The sequence below is a fragment of the Penicilliopsis zonata genome (genome assembly GCF_001890105.1).
Source record: "Penicilliopsis zonata CBS 506.65 unplaced genomic scaffold ASPZOscaffold_17, whole genome shotgun sequence".
NCBI classification, from domain to species: domain Eukaryota; kingdom Fungi; phylum Ascomycota; class Eurotiomycetes; order Eurotiales; family Aspergillaceae; genus Penicilliopsis; species Penicilliopsis zonata.
The window spans coordinates 223,141-237,059 of NW_019208925.1; the positions used below are offsets into that span (position 1 = coordinate 223,141).

At 49.6% G+C, this 13,919-nt stretch overlaps 9 protein-coding genes across 9 annotated transcripts; 2 read left to right on the forward strand and 7 right to left on the reverse strand.

Moving 5' to 3' along the window:
- Positions 1 to 692: 692 nt before the first annotated feature.
- ASPZODRAFT_135820 (hypothetical protein) lies at positions 693 to 1,132 on the reverse strand (the record flags this gene model as incomplete). The annotated part of the gene is made up of 1 exon (XM_022723914.1): positions 693 to 1,132. A coding segment is annotated over exon 1 (242 nt), but the record flags the coding sequence as incomplete, so codon positions are not given.
- Positions 1,133 to 1,397: 265 nt separating this feature from the next.
- On the forward strand, positions 1,398 to 2,121 carry ASPZODRAFT_19097 (hypothetical protein; the record flags this gene model as incomplete). Its single annotated transcript, XM_022727330.1, has 2 exons — positions 1,398 to 1,805; positions 1,876 to 2,121. The coding sequence occupies 2 exons, from the start codon at positions 1,398 to 1,400 to the stop codon at positions 2,119 to 2,121; spliced, it is 654 nt and encodes a 217-aa protein (XP_022578304.1).
- Positions 2,122 to 2,742: 621 nt separating this feature from the next.
- Positions 2,743 to 3,453, reverse strand: ASPZODRAFT_73556 (hypothetical protein; the record flags this gene model as incomplete). The annotated part of the gene is made up of 4 exons (XM_022729897.1): positions 2,743 to 2,806; positions 2,869 to 2,966; positions 3,026 to 3,286; positions 3,355 to 3,453. The coding sequence occupies 4 exons, from the start codon at positions 3,451 to 3,453 to the stop codon at positions 2,743 to 2,745; spliced, it is 522 nt and encodes a 173-aa protein (XP_022578305.1).
- A 295-nt stretch (positions 3,454 to 3,748) lies between these two features.
- ASPZODRAFT_102577 (hypothetical protein) lies at positions 3,749 to 5,406 on the reverse strand. Its single transcript, XM_022720808.1, has 2 exons — positions 5,269 to 5,406; positions 3,749 to 5,205 (listed from the first exon to the last, which is right to left on the reverse strand). The coding sequence occupies exons 1-2, from the start codon at positions 5,318 to 5,320 to the stop codon at positions 3,839 to 3,841; spliced, it is 1,419 nt and encodes a 472-aa protein (XP_022578306.1). The 5' UTR covers positions 5,321 to 5,406; the 3' UTR covers positions 3,749 to 3,838.
- A 156-nt stretch (positions 5,407 to 5,562) lies between these two features.
- Positions 5,563 to 6,671, reverse strand: ASPZODRAFT_135822 (hypothetical protein). Its single transcript, XM_022723915.1, has 3 exons — positions 6,415 to 6,671; positions 6,146 to 6,359; positions 5,563 to 5,990 (listed from the first exon to the last, which is right to left on the reverse strand). The coding sequence occupies exons 1-3, from the start codon at positions 6,451 to 6,453 to the stop codon at positions 5,857 to 5,859; spliced, it is 387 nt and encodes a 128-aa protein (XP_022578307.1). The 5' UTR covers positions 6,454 to 6,671; the 3' UTR covers positions 5,563 to 5,856.
- Positions 6,672 to 6,960: 289 nt separating this feature from the next.
- On the forward strand, positions 6,961 to 7,886 carry ASPZODRAFT_154309 (hypothetical protein; the record flags this gene model as incomplete). Its single annotated transcript, XM_022726071.1, has 3 exons — positions 6,961 to 6,998; positions 7,049 to 7,160; positions 7,245 to 7,886. 3 exons carry the CDS (start codon positions 6,961 to 6,963, stop codon positions 7,884 to 7,886), a joined length of 792 nt encoding a protein of 263 aa, XP_022578308.1.
- A 112-nt stretch (positions 7,887 to 7,998) lies between these two features.
- On the reverse strand, positions 7,999 to 9,322 carry ASPZODRAFT_871458 (hypothetical protein). Its single transcript, XM_022730293.1, has 3 exons — positions 9,176 to 9,322; positions 8,950 to 9,073; positions 7,999 to 8,829 (listed from the first exon to the last, which is right to left on the reverse strand). Exons 2-3 carry the CDS (start codon positions 8,991 to 8,993, stop codon positions 8,118 to 8,120), a joined length of 756 nt encoding a protein of 251 aa, XP_022578309.1. The 5' UTR covers positions 8,994 to 9,073; positions 9,176 to 9,322; the 3' UTR covers positions 7,999 to 8,117.
- On the reverse strand, positions 9,229 to 10,739 carry ASPZODRAFT_135825 (hypothetical protein). Its single transcript, XM_022723916.1, has 3 exons — positions 10,637 to 10,739; positions 10,182 to 10,543; positions 9,229 to 10,123 (listed from the first exon to the last, which is right to left on the reverse strand). The coding sequence occupies exons 1-3, from the start codon at positions 10,728 to 10,730 to the stop codon at positions 9,551 to 9,553; spliced, it is 1,029 nt and encodes a 342-aa protein (XP_022578310.1). The 5' UTR covers positions 10,731 to 10,739; the 3' UTR covers positions 9,229 to 9,550.
- Positions 10,740 to 11,215: 476 nt separating this feature from the next.
- On the reverse strand, positions 11,216 to 13,690 carry ASPZODRAFT_73783 (hypothetical protein; the record flags this gene model as incomplete). The annotated part of the gene is made up of 1 exon (XM_022729916.1): positions 11,216 to 13,690. One exon carries the CDS (start codon positions 13,688 to 13,690, stop codon positions 11,216 to 11,218), a length of 2,475 nt encoding a protein of 824 aa, XP_022578311.1.
- Between the last annotated feature and the right edge of the window lie 229 nt (positions 13,691 to 13,919).

A 13,919-nucleotide genomic window follows, 5' to 3' on the forward strand; every position in this document is an offset into this window, starting at 1 on the left:
TAGTCGACTGTCTTCGACCTGATTCCGTCCTGGCCGATCGTGACGGTTTAAATACCTACCCAAATAAACAGAATTTGGCTGCCTTTTGAGGCGAACTCGTATAGCTGGTTCTCCTGTATAGACTACAGGCAGAAGAATTCCTCCCAGGCTTCCAGTGTTTCCTCCTTCCCCCCCAAAACAGACCATGGGCCATACTGGATGGACCGTGCGATGGCAAAAGCACTTGCGCATCCCTCGTGGGGCTGACCATCCACGAGTAAGCCAGCTATGGAGGCTGGTCAGAGGATAACTTATCGGCTAGTTACTACATACTGTACTCCGTCGTAGGCGGTACTATGTAGGTAGTTGGATATAAGTACTACTAGAATCTTTGGTTTTGCTTAACGGAGTACCCGGGTACACTCTCGCCCTGCTCAGCGCTCACTCGGTTCTCTAAAACGAGACCGTGCTAAAGAGATCCGTTTCTTTTTATAGCTGCACCTTAAGACTTCTGACCGCATCAGGGCTCTGATGATCGTATCAGGGTACGCCGGTACGGTTCAGGCTCCGAGTCTATCCCATCCGGTACCACCGTCTGTAGCGGACTCCGTGGGCCTACTCCGTACTCGCGAACTAGAACGACTCACAGACTACTTACCAATAATCTACTATCATAGTACCTAGTAGTACTATAAGTTCTACTATGTAGGGTAAGGTAGACAGACTACTTCGTAAATTCGTATCAGACGCCTCACCTACCAAGAAAACGTTCCGTCATCGCTCGCACTAACGTCGCGTGTATGCCTAACATGGCGACCGTTTCTTGATTTACCGCCATTTGAACAACGGCTCTACGGGAAGGATATGGGTTGCAATTGGTCCTCATTTGGTCTCTATTAATGATTAGGTAGTAGGTAGTAGTTACTGGTAGGGACTCCGTAGGTACCAGCAATAAAGATGACGCGGGGTTTTCTGAAATACTTCCGTAATATTGCATGGCGGGGCAGTTCACTTTCCGTGCCCGCAACACAGAGCAGAATAGGCGACTGCAGTCAATTGTAGGAACAGTCAAAGCAATTGGCAGGAGGACTAGCAGGCAACTGCAATTACTAGATGGACGTATTATTATTTTCGATGTTCTGAATCTTCTAAATTTTCTTGGCTCAGTGGCGGTCGAAGAATGTGGTGGAATGTGATGGCGGGAGCGCGAATCATCTTGATGCCTGAGGTATCTATTAGAAGCAGTATCTGGATACGTCAAAAGTCTAGAAATTCTTTCAATATAGTATACGACGTCGGAACATTACTCGGTATACTTGAGGACATTCAACCTTACATTTCTATTGCGTCCTCAATTCCTACCATTATATATTGAAAGAGAGAAAAAAACCCACAACAAACCACCATCTATCGTGACAATGGACCCCCAAATGAATAGCCTTCTCAAATGGAGTATCCAGAACTCCTCTGAAACCCAGCAGTCCACCGGCGGCGAGGGCACCACGTCCTCGCCCGCCGCCGCTGCCTCCCATGGCCTCAAGCCGGAGATGCTCTCTGCGCTCTTCGGCGGGCCCTCGGATGCGGACCTTATGAAGGCCTCTATGGCGGCCCTCCACTCGGACGAAGTCGACTTGGAAAACAAGCTGGTCGCCTTCGACAACTTCGAGCAACTCATCGAGACCATCGACAACGCAAACAATATGGAACCTCTCGGTCTGTGGACCCCCCTTGTGCAACTGCTGCAGCACGAGGAAGCCGAGATGAGACGCATGGCCGCCTGGTGTGTAGGGACGGCGGTACAGAACAACGAAAAGGCGCAAGATAAGGTGAGCAAAAAAACATGGCCATAGTTTATTGAAATTTTTACATAATGAAGCCTTTTGCTCATCAATCTAGCTCGTTGTTTTGGGAGCCCTTCCTACCCTCGTCTCCATCTCGACGACTGACGCCGTCTCCGCCGTTCGCAAGAAGGCCGCCTATGCCATCTCCTCCGCGGTGCGCAACTACCAGCCGGCCATGGACGAAGTGTCCAAATACCTACCAGAGGGGTTCTTATCCGACAAGAAGATCGATGCCGGCGACATGGACGCCGTCGATTCGATCATTGAAAAGCTGAGGGCGCACCAGCCTGCCTCGGCTTGAGGGCAACACAAACGTTCGTTTATAGTTAACCCGCACGTCGATGGAAAAAGTAAAGAAAAGAAAAGAAAAGAAAAGGAAATACTTGTTTGGGACCATTGCATCTGTCATGTCTGCAATGGTAGACAATGGACCTGCATGTCCCTTGCAGACTCGTGCAAATTCTCGCACGAAGTCAGGCAGCCTATCCCTCTAGAAGGGAAAACGCTCTGAAGATCACACACATCGACCTGGAAAACCAGTCAGTGAAAAGCGAGTTCGCGCTGAGTTGAACCGGGTATGTCTTTACCAGCGCGAGACTAATGGCATCCCCGTCATCAGTCTGAATCCAACTATGATGGGATTTACGGCCGTTCTTACAAGCTCACCAGCTGTACAAATTATATTACCAAGCTATGCTAGATAGTCAAATCTATGGCATGTTCATTTAGAGTAAACGTACACGGAGTAGATAGATTAACAACTCGCCAAAGGATCATTATAATCATGACTTGAACTGCAGGGAAAACACCTATAAATAATCACAGAAGAAAATTGACTGCGCCGCCTTCAAGGTCAAATCAATACAAGATGCACCACATAATAAATAAAAGCTAAAAGAGACACAAGTATATGGCTATCAGCCTACAGCGCGAGATTGTAGGTGTAATCGTCTTCGATGTTCTGCGACACCCACAGGACAAAGGTGCTAGACAGAAGGTCAGCCTGGCATCAATACCATCATGGAAAGGTGTGTAAGTATGTACTAACCTCAACATCACCAGGCCGTTCGCAATCACATTGGCAATGCCGAAATAGAGCGTCGGGAGCGGGTATTTCGGCATGAGGTACTTGAGAACCATGACAGTCTGAATGAATCAGCACTCAATACTTCTGCATTTGCATAGAATGGGTATTGTGAACCTACCGCACTGCCCGCTAGACCACCCGCCAAAAGCGCAAATCCCAGGAAAAGCACGAAGCGTGCCTTCCACGCCACCCCGGCTCCGCTGTAACTGAAACTGTCCGCGTGGAGGCGCGACTTCTCGATGGAATTGATCACCAGCATGCCGAGCGCGGAGCAGATGCCTGGGATCCAGTCCACAAACTTGACATGGACGTTGGAGCCATTGAGGGAGCTGTGTGAGAAGGCGGCAGCATCGACGAGGAAGAAGAAACCGAGAGAGAACTAGATCGGTTAGCTTGAAATCTTTCTTCCGCAGACTCCTTCCTTCTCAATGTAACGATGACACTCACCAGCGCTCCAGATGTGTAGACACCGACAGTTCGGACGGCGGAGTTATTAAGCCACTCGGGCTTCGTCCAGCGGAAGAGGCGGTTGTTGGACACGTCCATGACGATATGATATTCCGATATCTACTTATATCTATGATGCGAAAAATCAAAGAATAAGAAGTTGTGTAAGCCGAGCGCTTGCAGAGTAGCACACGGATCGGATTCGGTAGGCCTAGCAGTCCCCCGTCACGATGTGATGATGCAGTCGGTCGGAACTCGGATAATCATTCCCGCCGGTATAGCCCGGCATAGTTAACTACCTAGTACGGAGTACCTAGTAATGATTAACTATGCCATACTGCCGTACAACAATCAACCTGGTTGACTACGTTTACTTGAGTAGTATGAGGAATGTGGATATCTATGATGTTCAATATAATTCATCAAGTCATATAAATATATCGTCTCGTCGTAAAAGTTTCTAACCCAAGCAGTGCAAACAGCTTCAGTCTTCCTCGCAGAATAGCCGCAGGAATTCGTCTACCATGCTCGTTGCCCTTTCTTTCTTCAAGACAGGGGGCAATTGTGCCGAGGATACACCATTTGCGCTTTCCTTCAGATATTTTCGCAGCGCAAAGGTCGCAGCGCGATAGGTTGCATGGTACATAGCCTTGAACTCGTCCTCATCAGTTACCGCTGGGGGTATCATAACAGCACTGTCGTTGGCTAAGATGCGGGTCTCCGTTTCCCCGTCATGACATGGTTCGCCGTTCAAGTTTACAGCGGTGTAGAGAGTATTTTTAATCGTTGATGATCGGGTATTTGTTCGATTGAACCCGTAGAGCCGCATACACGTCAGTATGGTGCGCGTGATGAGGCTCTTATTCTCGGAAATTATACTTTCAGCATCCTTTGGCGTGGAAGATGGTTCTCCTGTTTCTTCAAAAGTCGCAGTCAATGCAGGTGATGCCTCCTTTTCTAGAGCCACTGTAGACGCCAGCTTCTTGGCCATAATATTGCGGACATGTGATCGAGCACTGCTTGGCCTATTATTGTCCACTTGATGGTCCGGGATTTTGTTAGGATTCAAGTTCGTGCCAAGCGACAAAGACCTAGACCGATGAAACGCAATCTTCTCTAACACGGGAAGAGAGGGCTCTTCGGATTCTCGTTTGATTTTGAGTAGGCTGAGTTGCTGTGAAGACTGGAAAACGGTGGGAGCCATCAACTGTGACACGGCCTCGCCTCCCCTCTGCCGAACCCTCTTGTGATGTTGCGCAGCAACCTCAAACAGAGTAGCCATTCGCTTTCGCTTAGGGCTCGAAGACCGAAGGTCTGGAAGAAACTCGGCATAATGCTCGGTTTGTATGTTTGTATCAGCTGGGCTGGGAGGGGGCGATGGGATGCCTTGGGCCTTTTCAATGAGACCAGCAGAGAGAGGAGCAGCAAACAACTTCAACTCCTGTGGTGCCCCCAGACTAATCTGCTTCTCAAACGCCGTAGAAAACGAAACTGGAGGAGTAGGAGGTCGATCGAGCCCCGAAGGGCTGCTTAGAACGCCGTATACAAGAAAGTCGGATATCAGAAAGCCGGAGATTCCTCGCGTGGGTTTGTTGACGCTGATGAGCATGCCAACAGGACATTGTAGCGATTGGAACTTTTCCAGATCTTCACTATCAGGCCATTCACTGCACAAAAGACTGTCCTTCAGCCACTGGGACGTTTCATGGTTGGTAGTATGTAGCTCCAAACTTGAACCAGCCCGAGCCCACAATGGAATGAGAGACGGGTTCACGAAACATCGGAGGCTAAAGGCGCAATCCTCGGATATATCAATATGACTCGTGGACGTGGCATCTACTAGGCTTATGTCTATCCAGTTCAATCAGTATTAGCGAAAGTGAGAAAGATATTATTGAGGGGGAATGTTTTTACCCTTGAGGCCTTGTTCACCGTTGAGTGTGATGGTTCCTGACCAGATATTCATCTTGGATAAGTTGCAAGATTTATTTCACATTATTAAAGATCACATATAAATTGCTATCTGAAATGATATTCCGTCCAAAATATTGGCAGGTCGTACGTTGACGTCAACCAAATTTCAACGCGTTTTCAAGAGATCCTTGTTGACGCGCGATCACGTGACGAGGCGTTGACACTCTAATAATCTAAAATATTTATTGAACCTGGCAGGCCACCGTAGATCTGTGATTGGATACAGCTACAGGTAGAAATATTGATATTGATGTTGAGAGGTATAGGCAGTGATGAGTCTTCTGAGTTCTGTGAACGCTCTATATATCTCATTAAGCCTATTGTACACCAAAACTGATAGCAAAAATCATCGCGCTAGAACATGAAACATGAAAAAGATCCTCATCAGGGATGGATAATAAAGACATCCGCCATTACTGAGGTTGTTGGTTCATCAGATAAAAGGTCGACAAAATATTTAAACATTCTTGGAGCACTGCAATCGTCATTACAAGATTTGCCTTGCAATAGCGGCGAGTACACCCAGGCTTAGAATTCCTCCTGCTCCTGGAAGAACATTGAGAAGCTAATGATTGTTCCGTAGATAAGAAGACCGCCAATGATCGACATGACCATCGCAGGGATCTCAATCGCGCCGCTGTGAGCAAGCAATGCAGGGAGCGCTATAGACCACAGGAGTTAGCACAAAAAACTAGGTATATTGAGTGTAAAATCAAGGATAATGCATCAAGTCCTTGCGAATGAGTGGTAATAAAGGTGACGGGAAACAATGCAATCTTCGAGGGAGTAACGGTTCAAGGTCAGGTTGGTTGCTTACCGATTCCCATCAAAACCAAGAATCCGGTAAGGAAACGGCCAAAATCAACGATACCGTTCCCGGCGCTATCCATGAAGTCATCTGGGTTCGCGCATCGACTGCAGATCCAATTCGGCAGGGGAGCAATAACGTAGGTTGCGACGACAATAAGCGGAAGGAAGTTGTGCCATAACGCCGACGAAAGGATGACAAGGAGAAAGCCGATGGCAAGAACCTAACCGGAAAGGTCAGCACAGCATATTTGGCAACAATTATCCGTTGGTACGCACGAAAGAAAGCGCAATGATAGTCTTAAGACCAGCCGCCATGATTGCGGAATCGGAGAGTAATACCGGGATCGAGAGCGGGGGAAGCTGGATGGTGTTGACGGAAAGCACAGGCAGACGAGACGTCTTTTCTCCGTATATGAGGGGGCGTAGCTCAGAAATAACCTGCCCTGCGCTTAGAGCCGTCGCATTTAAGTTCTAAGCTGTTAGAAGACTTCAGACGGAAGTTGTCGTGCTGAGTGAGAGCCGCTGAGGTGACGTTGGCTGGGTCAAGGCGGCAGCCGGTGCCAATTAGTTTACTAGTACAATAAGCAGCCTCAGGCACCCAGACCTGCCCCAATCAGACCTGGAGCTCCTTGAGAGGTCACCGCGTCAGTCGCTCACTGCCTGCAGCAACTCCAGTACTGAGCTAGCTCCTCTCCGTCCCTCCAGCACCTCTATCTTGCCTTACGCATCTGGCTACGTTACCGCTTTCTGGGACTTTGTTCTTCCATATAAAGATAAACAAATCTCTTTATTCCTTATCCAGCTCCAGTTTGGGTGTCGACCATGTTCCGGAACAACTACGACAACGATGCGGTGACCTTGTATGAGCCACCCCTAGTACCGAAAGCTCACGACTAGCTGACATCCAAAGCTCTCCGCAAGGTCGGATATTCCAGGTTGAATATGCACAAGAAGCAGTCAAGCAGGGATCTGTGGTGGTGGGACTGGTCAACAAGACACATGCCGTCCTGGTGGGCTTGAAGGTTGGTACACTCGTCGTCAGAGACAAGGTCTTCATCTGGGGAAAGAAGCAACAGGAATACTGATGAAGTCTGCCTTTTATCTAGCGTAACGCCGAAGAACTTTCCTCATACCAAAAGAAGATCATCGAGATCGACTCGCACATGGGAATTGCAATTGCTGGTCTTGCATCCGATGCCCGGGTTCTCTCGAACTTCATGAAGCAACAATCGCTTGGGTCGAAGATGACCTACGGCCGCCCCATTCCCTTGGAGCGTATCGTGACTCAGATCGGCGATCGTGCCCAAACCAACACTCAGCAGTACGGTAAGCGGCCGTACGGTGTCGGGTTACTCGTTGCTGGTGTCGATGAAACTGGTCCGCATCTTTTCGAATTCCAGCCATCCGGTCTAACGCACGAGATGCTTGCGTGTGCTATTGGCGCTCGCTCTCAGATGGCAAGGACATATCTCGAGCGGCATCTGGACGAGTTTTCCGACTGCAGCCGTGACGAACTCATTAACCATGGACTAAGAGCTCTTAAAGAGACTCTGTCCCAGGACAAGGAGCTGACGGTGGACAACACATCTGTTGGTGTTGTTGGCCTGGCTCCCGAGGGTTCCAAGAGCAAAATTCAGAGCTTCAAACTCTACGAGGGACAGGAGACTCTGCCTTTACTGGAGGCTTTGGAGCGGTCAGAAACATCCGGCGAGGCTGGAGGGGAGGGATCGATGGAGGTTGATTCATAGTTCTGCATGCTAAGCTTATAGACATGAAAGGCCTTCCTGTCACCGCTTGTGGGCATTTTACGACATGTTTTTTCTTCCTACCTACTTAGTACGACAGCCCTGCTAGGAATAAATCAAAGTATTCTTTCTATCCAATATCATACCGATTTAGTTAGAGATTCAAATTTTTTATCCCCTGGTATACAGACAGGGTAGAGCCTTCGGAACCAACGCCGCCTTTATCTCATCCCTCTATTCCTCCCCCCAGTTTAGCTTCATTCGCCCATTGCTAACCGTATATCCCTGTAATGTAGGCACTACCTCTGACACATCCTTGGCTTCGGCGATAATCCCGGCGTTCTCCTTGCTGATGTAGCCCTCCTTGACAGCGTTCTGGACCCAGGCCAACACGCCATCCCAGTACCCATTCACGTTCAAAAGGACGATTCCCGCCTTGTGAATGCCCAGCTGGTTCCACGTCGTCATTTCCATCACCTCCTCGATGGTGCCGAATCCACCTGCCAGCGTGACGAAGCCGGAGCCCGGTCCCCCCTCCAGCACTTTCGCAGCCATCAGACGCTTCCGTGTGTGCATGTCCGGCACGATCGTGGTGGTGCCGTACATCGACTCCTCGAGCATCGAGGACGAATCCATCGGGTCCGGCAACACACGCTCTGCGGCCTTTCCGGCGCCTGTCGCCGCCCCCGTCTCCTTCTGCGGCAGCGAGGGATCCTGCCGTTCCTTTGCATGGTCGTAGCCTTTCTCGATGCGCACCAGGGCGCGCGGGATCACACCGTGCACCGCCTGCGGGCCGGACAACGAAACCAGGGTGCGCGCCACCTCGCCCATCAGGCCGGAGGTGCCACCGCCGTAGACGAGATGGATGTTGTTCTTATGGAATTCGCGGGCGAGCGCGCGGGCGGTTTCCATGTGTGCGGGGTTGTTTCCCTCGACGGATCCGCAGCTGTAGTGAAAGGGAACATGATCATGAGCATGATAGGGGGGGAATAAAAGGAAAGAGAAGAGCTTTATGACCGGAATGGGGTTGTTTTCATGAGGAATTGCAAAGCAGGGAAATGCTTACAATACACAGACAACAGCAGGTTTATCCTGCTGAGCACTCGCCATGATGATCGTTGCAACGATTGCTCTCGAGGAATTTGAAAAAGTTGAAGTTTATAGATATATTCTTGTCGATATAATTTCAACTGTAATTATAAGCACGTATACTACGCGACATATAGTTATATATATCTGTCTCAGGATGCTACTGGGCCGGGAAGCTACGTGGGGTCTGGGTTGAGTCATACTTGCTGACTTTTTGAAGCCACTGTTCCTTCTAACACGATCAAGAAAACCGAGTACTTCCCTATCGTTGCTATGTGTTTATTCTTTAGATATACCTGCCAGTTTGATAATTGATCTTTCTGGAGGGAGAGATAAGGCCAGTACAAGGAGCAAGTGGTATAGAAAAAGATAAGAGGAGGGGTGTTTGAGAAGTGCATATGCAGTCGACAGCCCAGAGTTACAGATAATTGAAGATCTATCTATATATTGCTGACACCTGTATTTTAGCAAGACAAAATTATTCCATATGAATATGGGCAACTAATCATCTCGAATATAAGAAACCCTACTGGGAAAAACGCCATCCTCTATTCCGAAACTGGGGGGGTATCGTGAACTCAAATACCGATCGTACTCCTTTTCTTTTTCAGTTTATTATCATCTGTCCCTGACGGGGTGCTCGGTTTTTCCATCGCCGTCGGCGTTAGCATCGAAGAGTCAACCCTGACACTCGGTGTGCCTACGCTGGGCGTCCCTTTCGCCGGAGGGGGGTTCAATGTAGCAGATGGCTTGGAAGCAGCACCAGCACTAGCACCAGCACCAGAAGCAGACGCTTCTCCTGACTTGGACATGACGAATGATCCCGGCTCCCCGACCAATGGATTCTCATCCATGAACTCATCGCCATATCTCGCAAACAGCTGGAACGCCTCCGCCAGCGCTCTCGTATCCTGAAGTGTAGAACTGGTTTGACCCGCAGAACCACCGCCCACAAGAGGAGCTTTAGCCTGGGTGTCTGCATCCGGCAGGGGAGTATTCTCCTTGCTCAATTGAGATTGAGCGCCGGCCGGCTGGTTGAGGTCCGTCGATCTAGACGCGGGAGGCATGTACGTATGACCGTACGACGGTGTAAATGTCGGCAGCGTCGCGGCGGTCTTCATCATCTTAGTCAGGGATGTGACTGCCGACAGCTGGTTTTTACATATCAGCAGTGATCCTCTCGAGAGAAGCAGCTAAGAAAAAACGTACTATCCGGTTTCCCACGACGCTGGCGACCGACGGCGCCATATAGATACAGTCTCCGACAACGAAAAATGTCGCCAGAACCTGCACCTCATCATCGAATCCGGTCCGCTTGCGTCGATTCTGCTTCCTGATCACCCAGATGTTGGAAGGCTCATGGGCAAAACTCCCGTCTGGCTGCGCAGCGGCCTGTAATGGATCGTACGCAACAACAAACTCCACCCCCTGCATTGTTTTCAGCCGGCCCTCAAAAGCATCGCGAGTCTCCACGAAATGACGGAATGCTTCGTTGTAGTTGGCCTGGATGGCGAGCGAGGCGTTGTTCGAAGTTGCGTCGAAAAAGGGCGATTCGGCGAAGTAGAACAGAACTAGAAACCACAGAGGGTTCTGTCAGTGACAACATATCCATGATATATGGTGAAGAGCATAGATTAAAACCAATTATCAGCTCGTCAACATACTGTTGTTCGAATGAAGATACCCTCCCATCATCTGGACGTGCGGGGGTGATCTCCAAAGGATCTCCTCCAGCGAGGCATCTTGAGCGGTCGCCATGCACAAAGGACCCCGAGTAAATAAATTCCAGAAGCCAATATATACCCGAATATTTCGATTCGCTGGTTAGAGCCGTCAATTGAATTGGTAGAGGTGTGAGACGGAAGCAATGACGTTGTTCGTAGTTCTGCGCGGAAAATCATGGTTTCGTTCGTTTGTTTGCATCCGCTTATCTTCGGTCCTACGAAAGTACGGCACTTCTTCATGCATATGGTAGAGTTCACTCACCCCCTTTCTTCCTGCTAAATATAATATAATGAGTTGAAATTGAAGGGCAGCCTTGAAGGCTTAAGTCTATGTCAATTATGCTTAAAACTATCCCAGAACCCCAGCGCTAATGTTGAATTTTTATCCTCTGCAATCGAGTAGTGCGGAAAATGCAATGCTTATGAGAGATGCACGTATTTTTGGAAAAGACCCTCTGAGTCCGTATCATGTTGAAACAAGTGGAGGAAAGGTCGGAATGAACCTGTACTGTAACGGGATTAGACCTGCGAAGTGATGTCCCTGGCGTTGCTGGAAGGAGAGAAAATGTTGCGGACAGTCTGTAGTTTGGTCAACATCTCTTCCCATTCACCATCGACTGTGCTGAGGACGGTGATAGCTCCACCGGCTCCGATCCGCCAGACTTGGGAATCGCAATTGTCATTTGTGCAAGTGAAGCCGGTTCGGATAAGGACAGAGAAGCTGCCAGCACCTCCTAGGTCGAGAAAGCCCATAACACCCGAAAAGATGCCACGCTTCCGATTTTCAATATGGCAAAGGTGCATACATGACCGCTCCTTGGGGGCTCCGGTCATTGACCCTGGAGGCAGGCATTTCTGTAAGGCAGTGAGCCCGTGGACCGACATGGTGGGGGTCCTTAACTGAGGCATATCTCGGACGGAGACGCCTGGTGTGCGATGGTCCACTTCCCCTTTGACGTGTGTGATCATCTGGTAGACTCGGCCGTGGTCCTCAACTTCGAGGAGCTTCTTGACTTGAACGCGGCCTGAGCCACAAATGCCGTATAGGTCATGTCGGATCAGGTCTGCAATCATAAGATTCTCTGCCATCTCTTTCGTCGAGCTAAGAATCTCTTTGGCCTTATCTAGGGTCATATCGGCTGTTTTCCTGACGGTCCCTTTCATAGGTTTCATCTCCAATGTAGAGTGTCGATCCCAATTCAGAAAGCACTCAGGGCTGCTGCTGATGACTTTCACGTTTCCAAGATTGGCATAGGCACTGAAAGTCGCTGGGTTGTATCCTCTCAACCGTTTGTACAGCTTCCACGGTAAGGCCGACTGATCTTTCTCTGGTGTCTGGAAGACAACCGACGTTTCGGTTGTGAGGCAGAGCTCATAAGATTCGCCAGCTTTGAGCTCAGCCATGCAAGCGTCGAATTGCTGTCGATAGACTTCCTTGTTAGGAAAGTCTGTTGTGCTCTGTTGCAAAAGAGAATCTAAGAACTCTGTATCTGCCACATCCTCCTTTTTCGTGTTGAGCGAGTCATGATTCCTGGAAAGCTCCGTCAACAGTTGGGAGACTTGATCTAGCCACCCGCCAGGTAAGTCATCCGAGGAGCGGGTTGACTGGATAGTGATTTTCAAGGTCTCATTATCCAAGACAATACTTCTTTCGGTCCACAGTAAGCTTGCATCCGGGGGATCCTCAAAGACAGATTTAGCCGGGCCTGGGGCATCTTCATCGTGAGAAAGTAGATCGGGGGAAGTTTTGGGATGAGCCAGACACGCAAGACCCATCTCATATGAGAAGTATCCAAGGAAGCCACCCCAAAAGGGCAGGGAACCAGGACCGACATCAACTTTCTTCACTTCCATCAAATATCGGAGACTATCCCAGAACTGAGAGACCGAAAGGACTGCCTCAGCCCTGTCGCTATGCGGGTCGGGATCATTCTCGGTTCGATGTCCCGATGGTAGCTGTTCCAATAAGAGTTTCTCGGACTGCGCAGTATATTCCAGCCTCCAGGAGCCAGGACTCGGTACAGATATCACGCTGTATCTCCCATTGGACTGGAAAAGGACATTTGGTGATCCCGGCACATTCAAATGCTCATTCACGATTTCGGCATTAAGACTTTCCGTATCAAGAACCCGTGATGCAGAACGTGTCGAGGAGGATGTACTCCAGTCCAGCATGGTACGTGCGACATCAGGCAGTGTGTGCACACCATTAGAAGACACAACCGGGTCAGCGAGCCGGTCTCTCTGTACCGTCCGCCCAGTCTTTTTGTTGAATAAAACCGAGTTTTCCCACCATCTTCTGATCAGTCGCTGACACGCCTGTGTATCCGATTTGCACGATTCCGGATGAAACTGAACCCCCCAGAATGGCTTCCTTGAATGGCGGACTGCCATTGGTACTTGTTTTGTCGCCGAGAGTGTTTCATCATCAAGGAAGAGCCAGGCCAAGATATTCAGGTCTGGAACCTCCTCAGCGAAACCCCCCATTCTGGCATACAAGGAGTGGTAAAGAGTCACGTCCAGGCTGTTCATGTTCTCGAAGATGTCCTTTCCTGTCGTGACAACCTGCCTCACCTGCCCATGTAACGGAAAGGGGAGCCGGTCCACCGAGACTCCGTGGTGAAGACAGAGACTCTGGAAGCCGAGACATATACCCAGCACCGGTACCAGATCTGGCTCCTCCAGACTCCAGAAATCCCTCATGATGCCCACATCCTGGGGATTTTCAGGGTGCCCAGGCCCGGGGCCAAGCACCACGGCGTCAAATTGCTGTAGAAACCCTTTCATGTTGCCATTGGGCCATTCCGAGTCGATTGTCAGGACAGTGACCTTGGCGTTAAGGTTATCCTCGATCATCGCCACGACATTGTAGGAGAATGAGTCGTATGCGTCGACGTACAAGATGTTTCCCTGCGTCGAGTCCTCGTAGCCTGATGATGAAGCTACAGCTCCGCCGGGGCTTGCATCATCCCAGGTACCCAACAGTGGCGCCATATTTGCTGAGAGCCGGTAAATATGCCTGGTAGAGCTCACCGTTCCTTGACCTTGCTCATGAGACACGAAGCTTTCAGATGTGCAACCCCACCAGCACTGAACGATAAAGAGACGTCAATGTCCAGTACCTCGAGTCTCTGTAGTGTGGCGATTCCCCTGTATTTTTCTTTTTCTGATTTGCTCACCAAAATGAACCACCGATGACTGTGAGAGTTTAAAATCTGCTGTA

Coding starts and splice junctions, on each gene's coding strand:
- ASPZODRAFT_135822 (XM_022723915.1), bottom strand. CDS start 6,453: ATGGCGGCTGGTCTTAAGACTATCATTGCGCTTTCTTTC. Junction 6,360..6,414: donor CTATCATTGCGCTTTCTTTC/GTGCGTACCAAC, acceptor CTTTCCGGTTAG/GTTCTTGCCATCGGCTTTCT. Junction 5,991..6,145: donor CTTGGTTTTGATGGGAATCG/GTAAGCAACCAA, acceptor TGTGGTCTATAG/CGCTCCCTGCATTGCTTGCT.
- ASPZODRAFT_135825 (XM_022723916.1), bottom strand. CDS start 10,730: ATGGCGACCGCTCAAGATGCCTCGCTGGAGGAGATCCTTTGGAGATCA. Junction 10,544..10,636: donor GTATCTTCATTCGAACAACA/GTATGTTGACGA, acceptor TGTGGTTTCTAG/TTCTGTTCTACTTCGCCGAA. Junction 10,124..10,181: donor GCGTCGTGGGAAACCGGATA/GTACGTTTTTTC, acceptor TGTAAAAACCAG/CTGTCGGCAGTCACATCCCT.
- ASPZODRAFT_102577 (XM_022720808.1), bottom strand. CDS start 5,320: ATGAATATCTGGTCAGGAACCATCACACTCAACGGTGAACAAGGCCTC. Junction 5,206..5,268: donor CGGTGAACAAGGCCTCAAGG/GTAAAAACATTC, acceptor TGAACTGGATAG/ACATAAGCCTAGTAGATGCC.
- ASPZODRAFT_871458 (XM_022730293.1), bottom strand. CDS start 8,993: ATGGCGAGTGCTCAGCAGGATAAACCTGCTGTTGTCTGTGTATT. Junction 8,830..8,949: donor CCTGCTGTTGTCTGTGTATT/GTAAGCATTTCC, acceptor CTTTCACTACAG/CTGCGGATCCGTCGAGGGAA.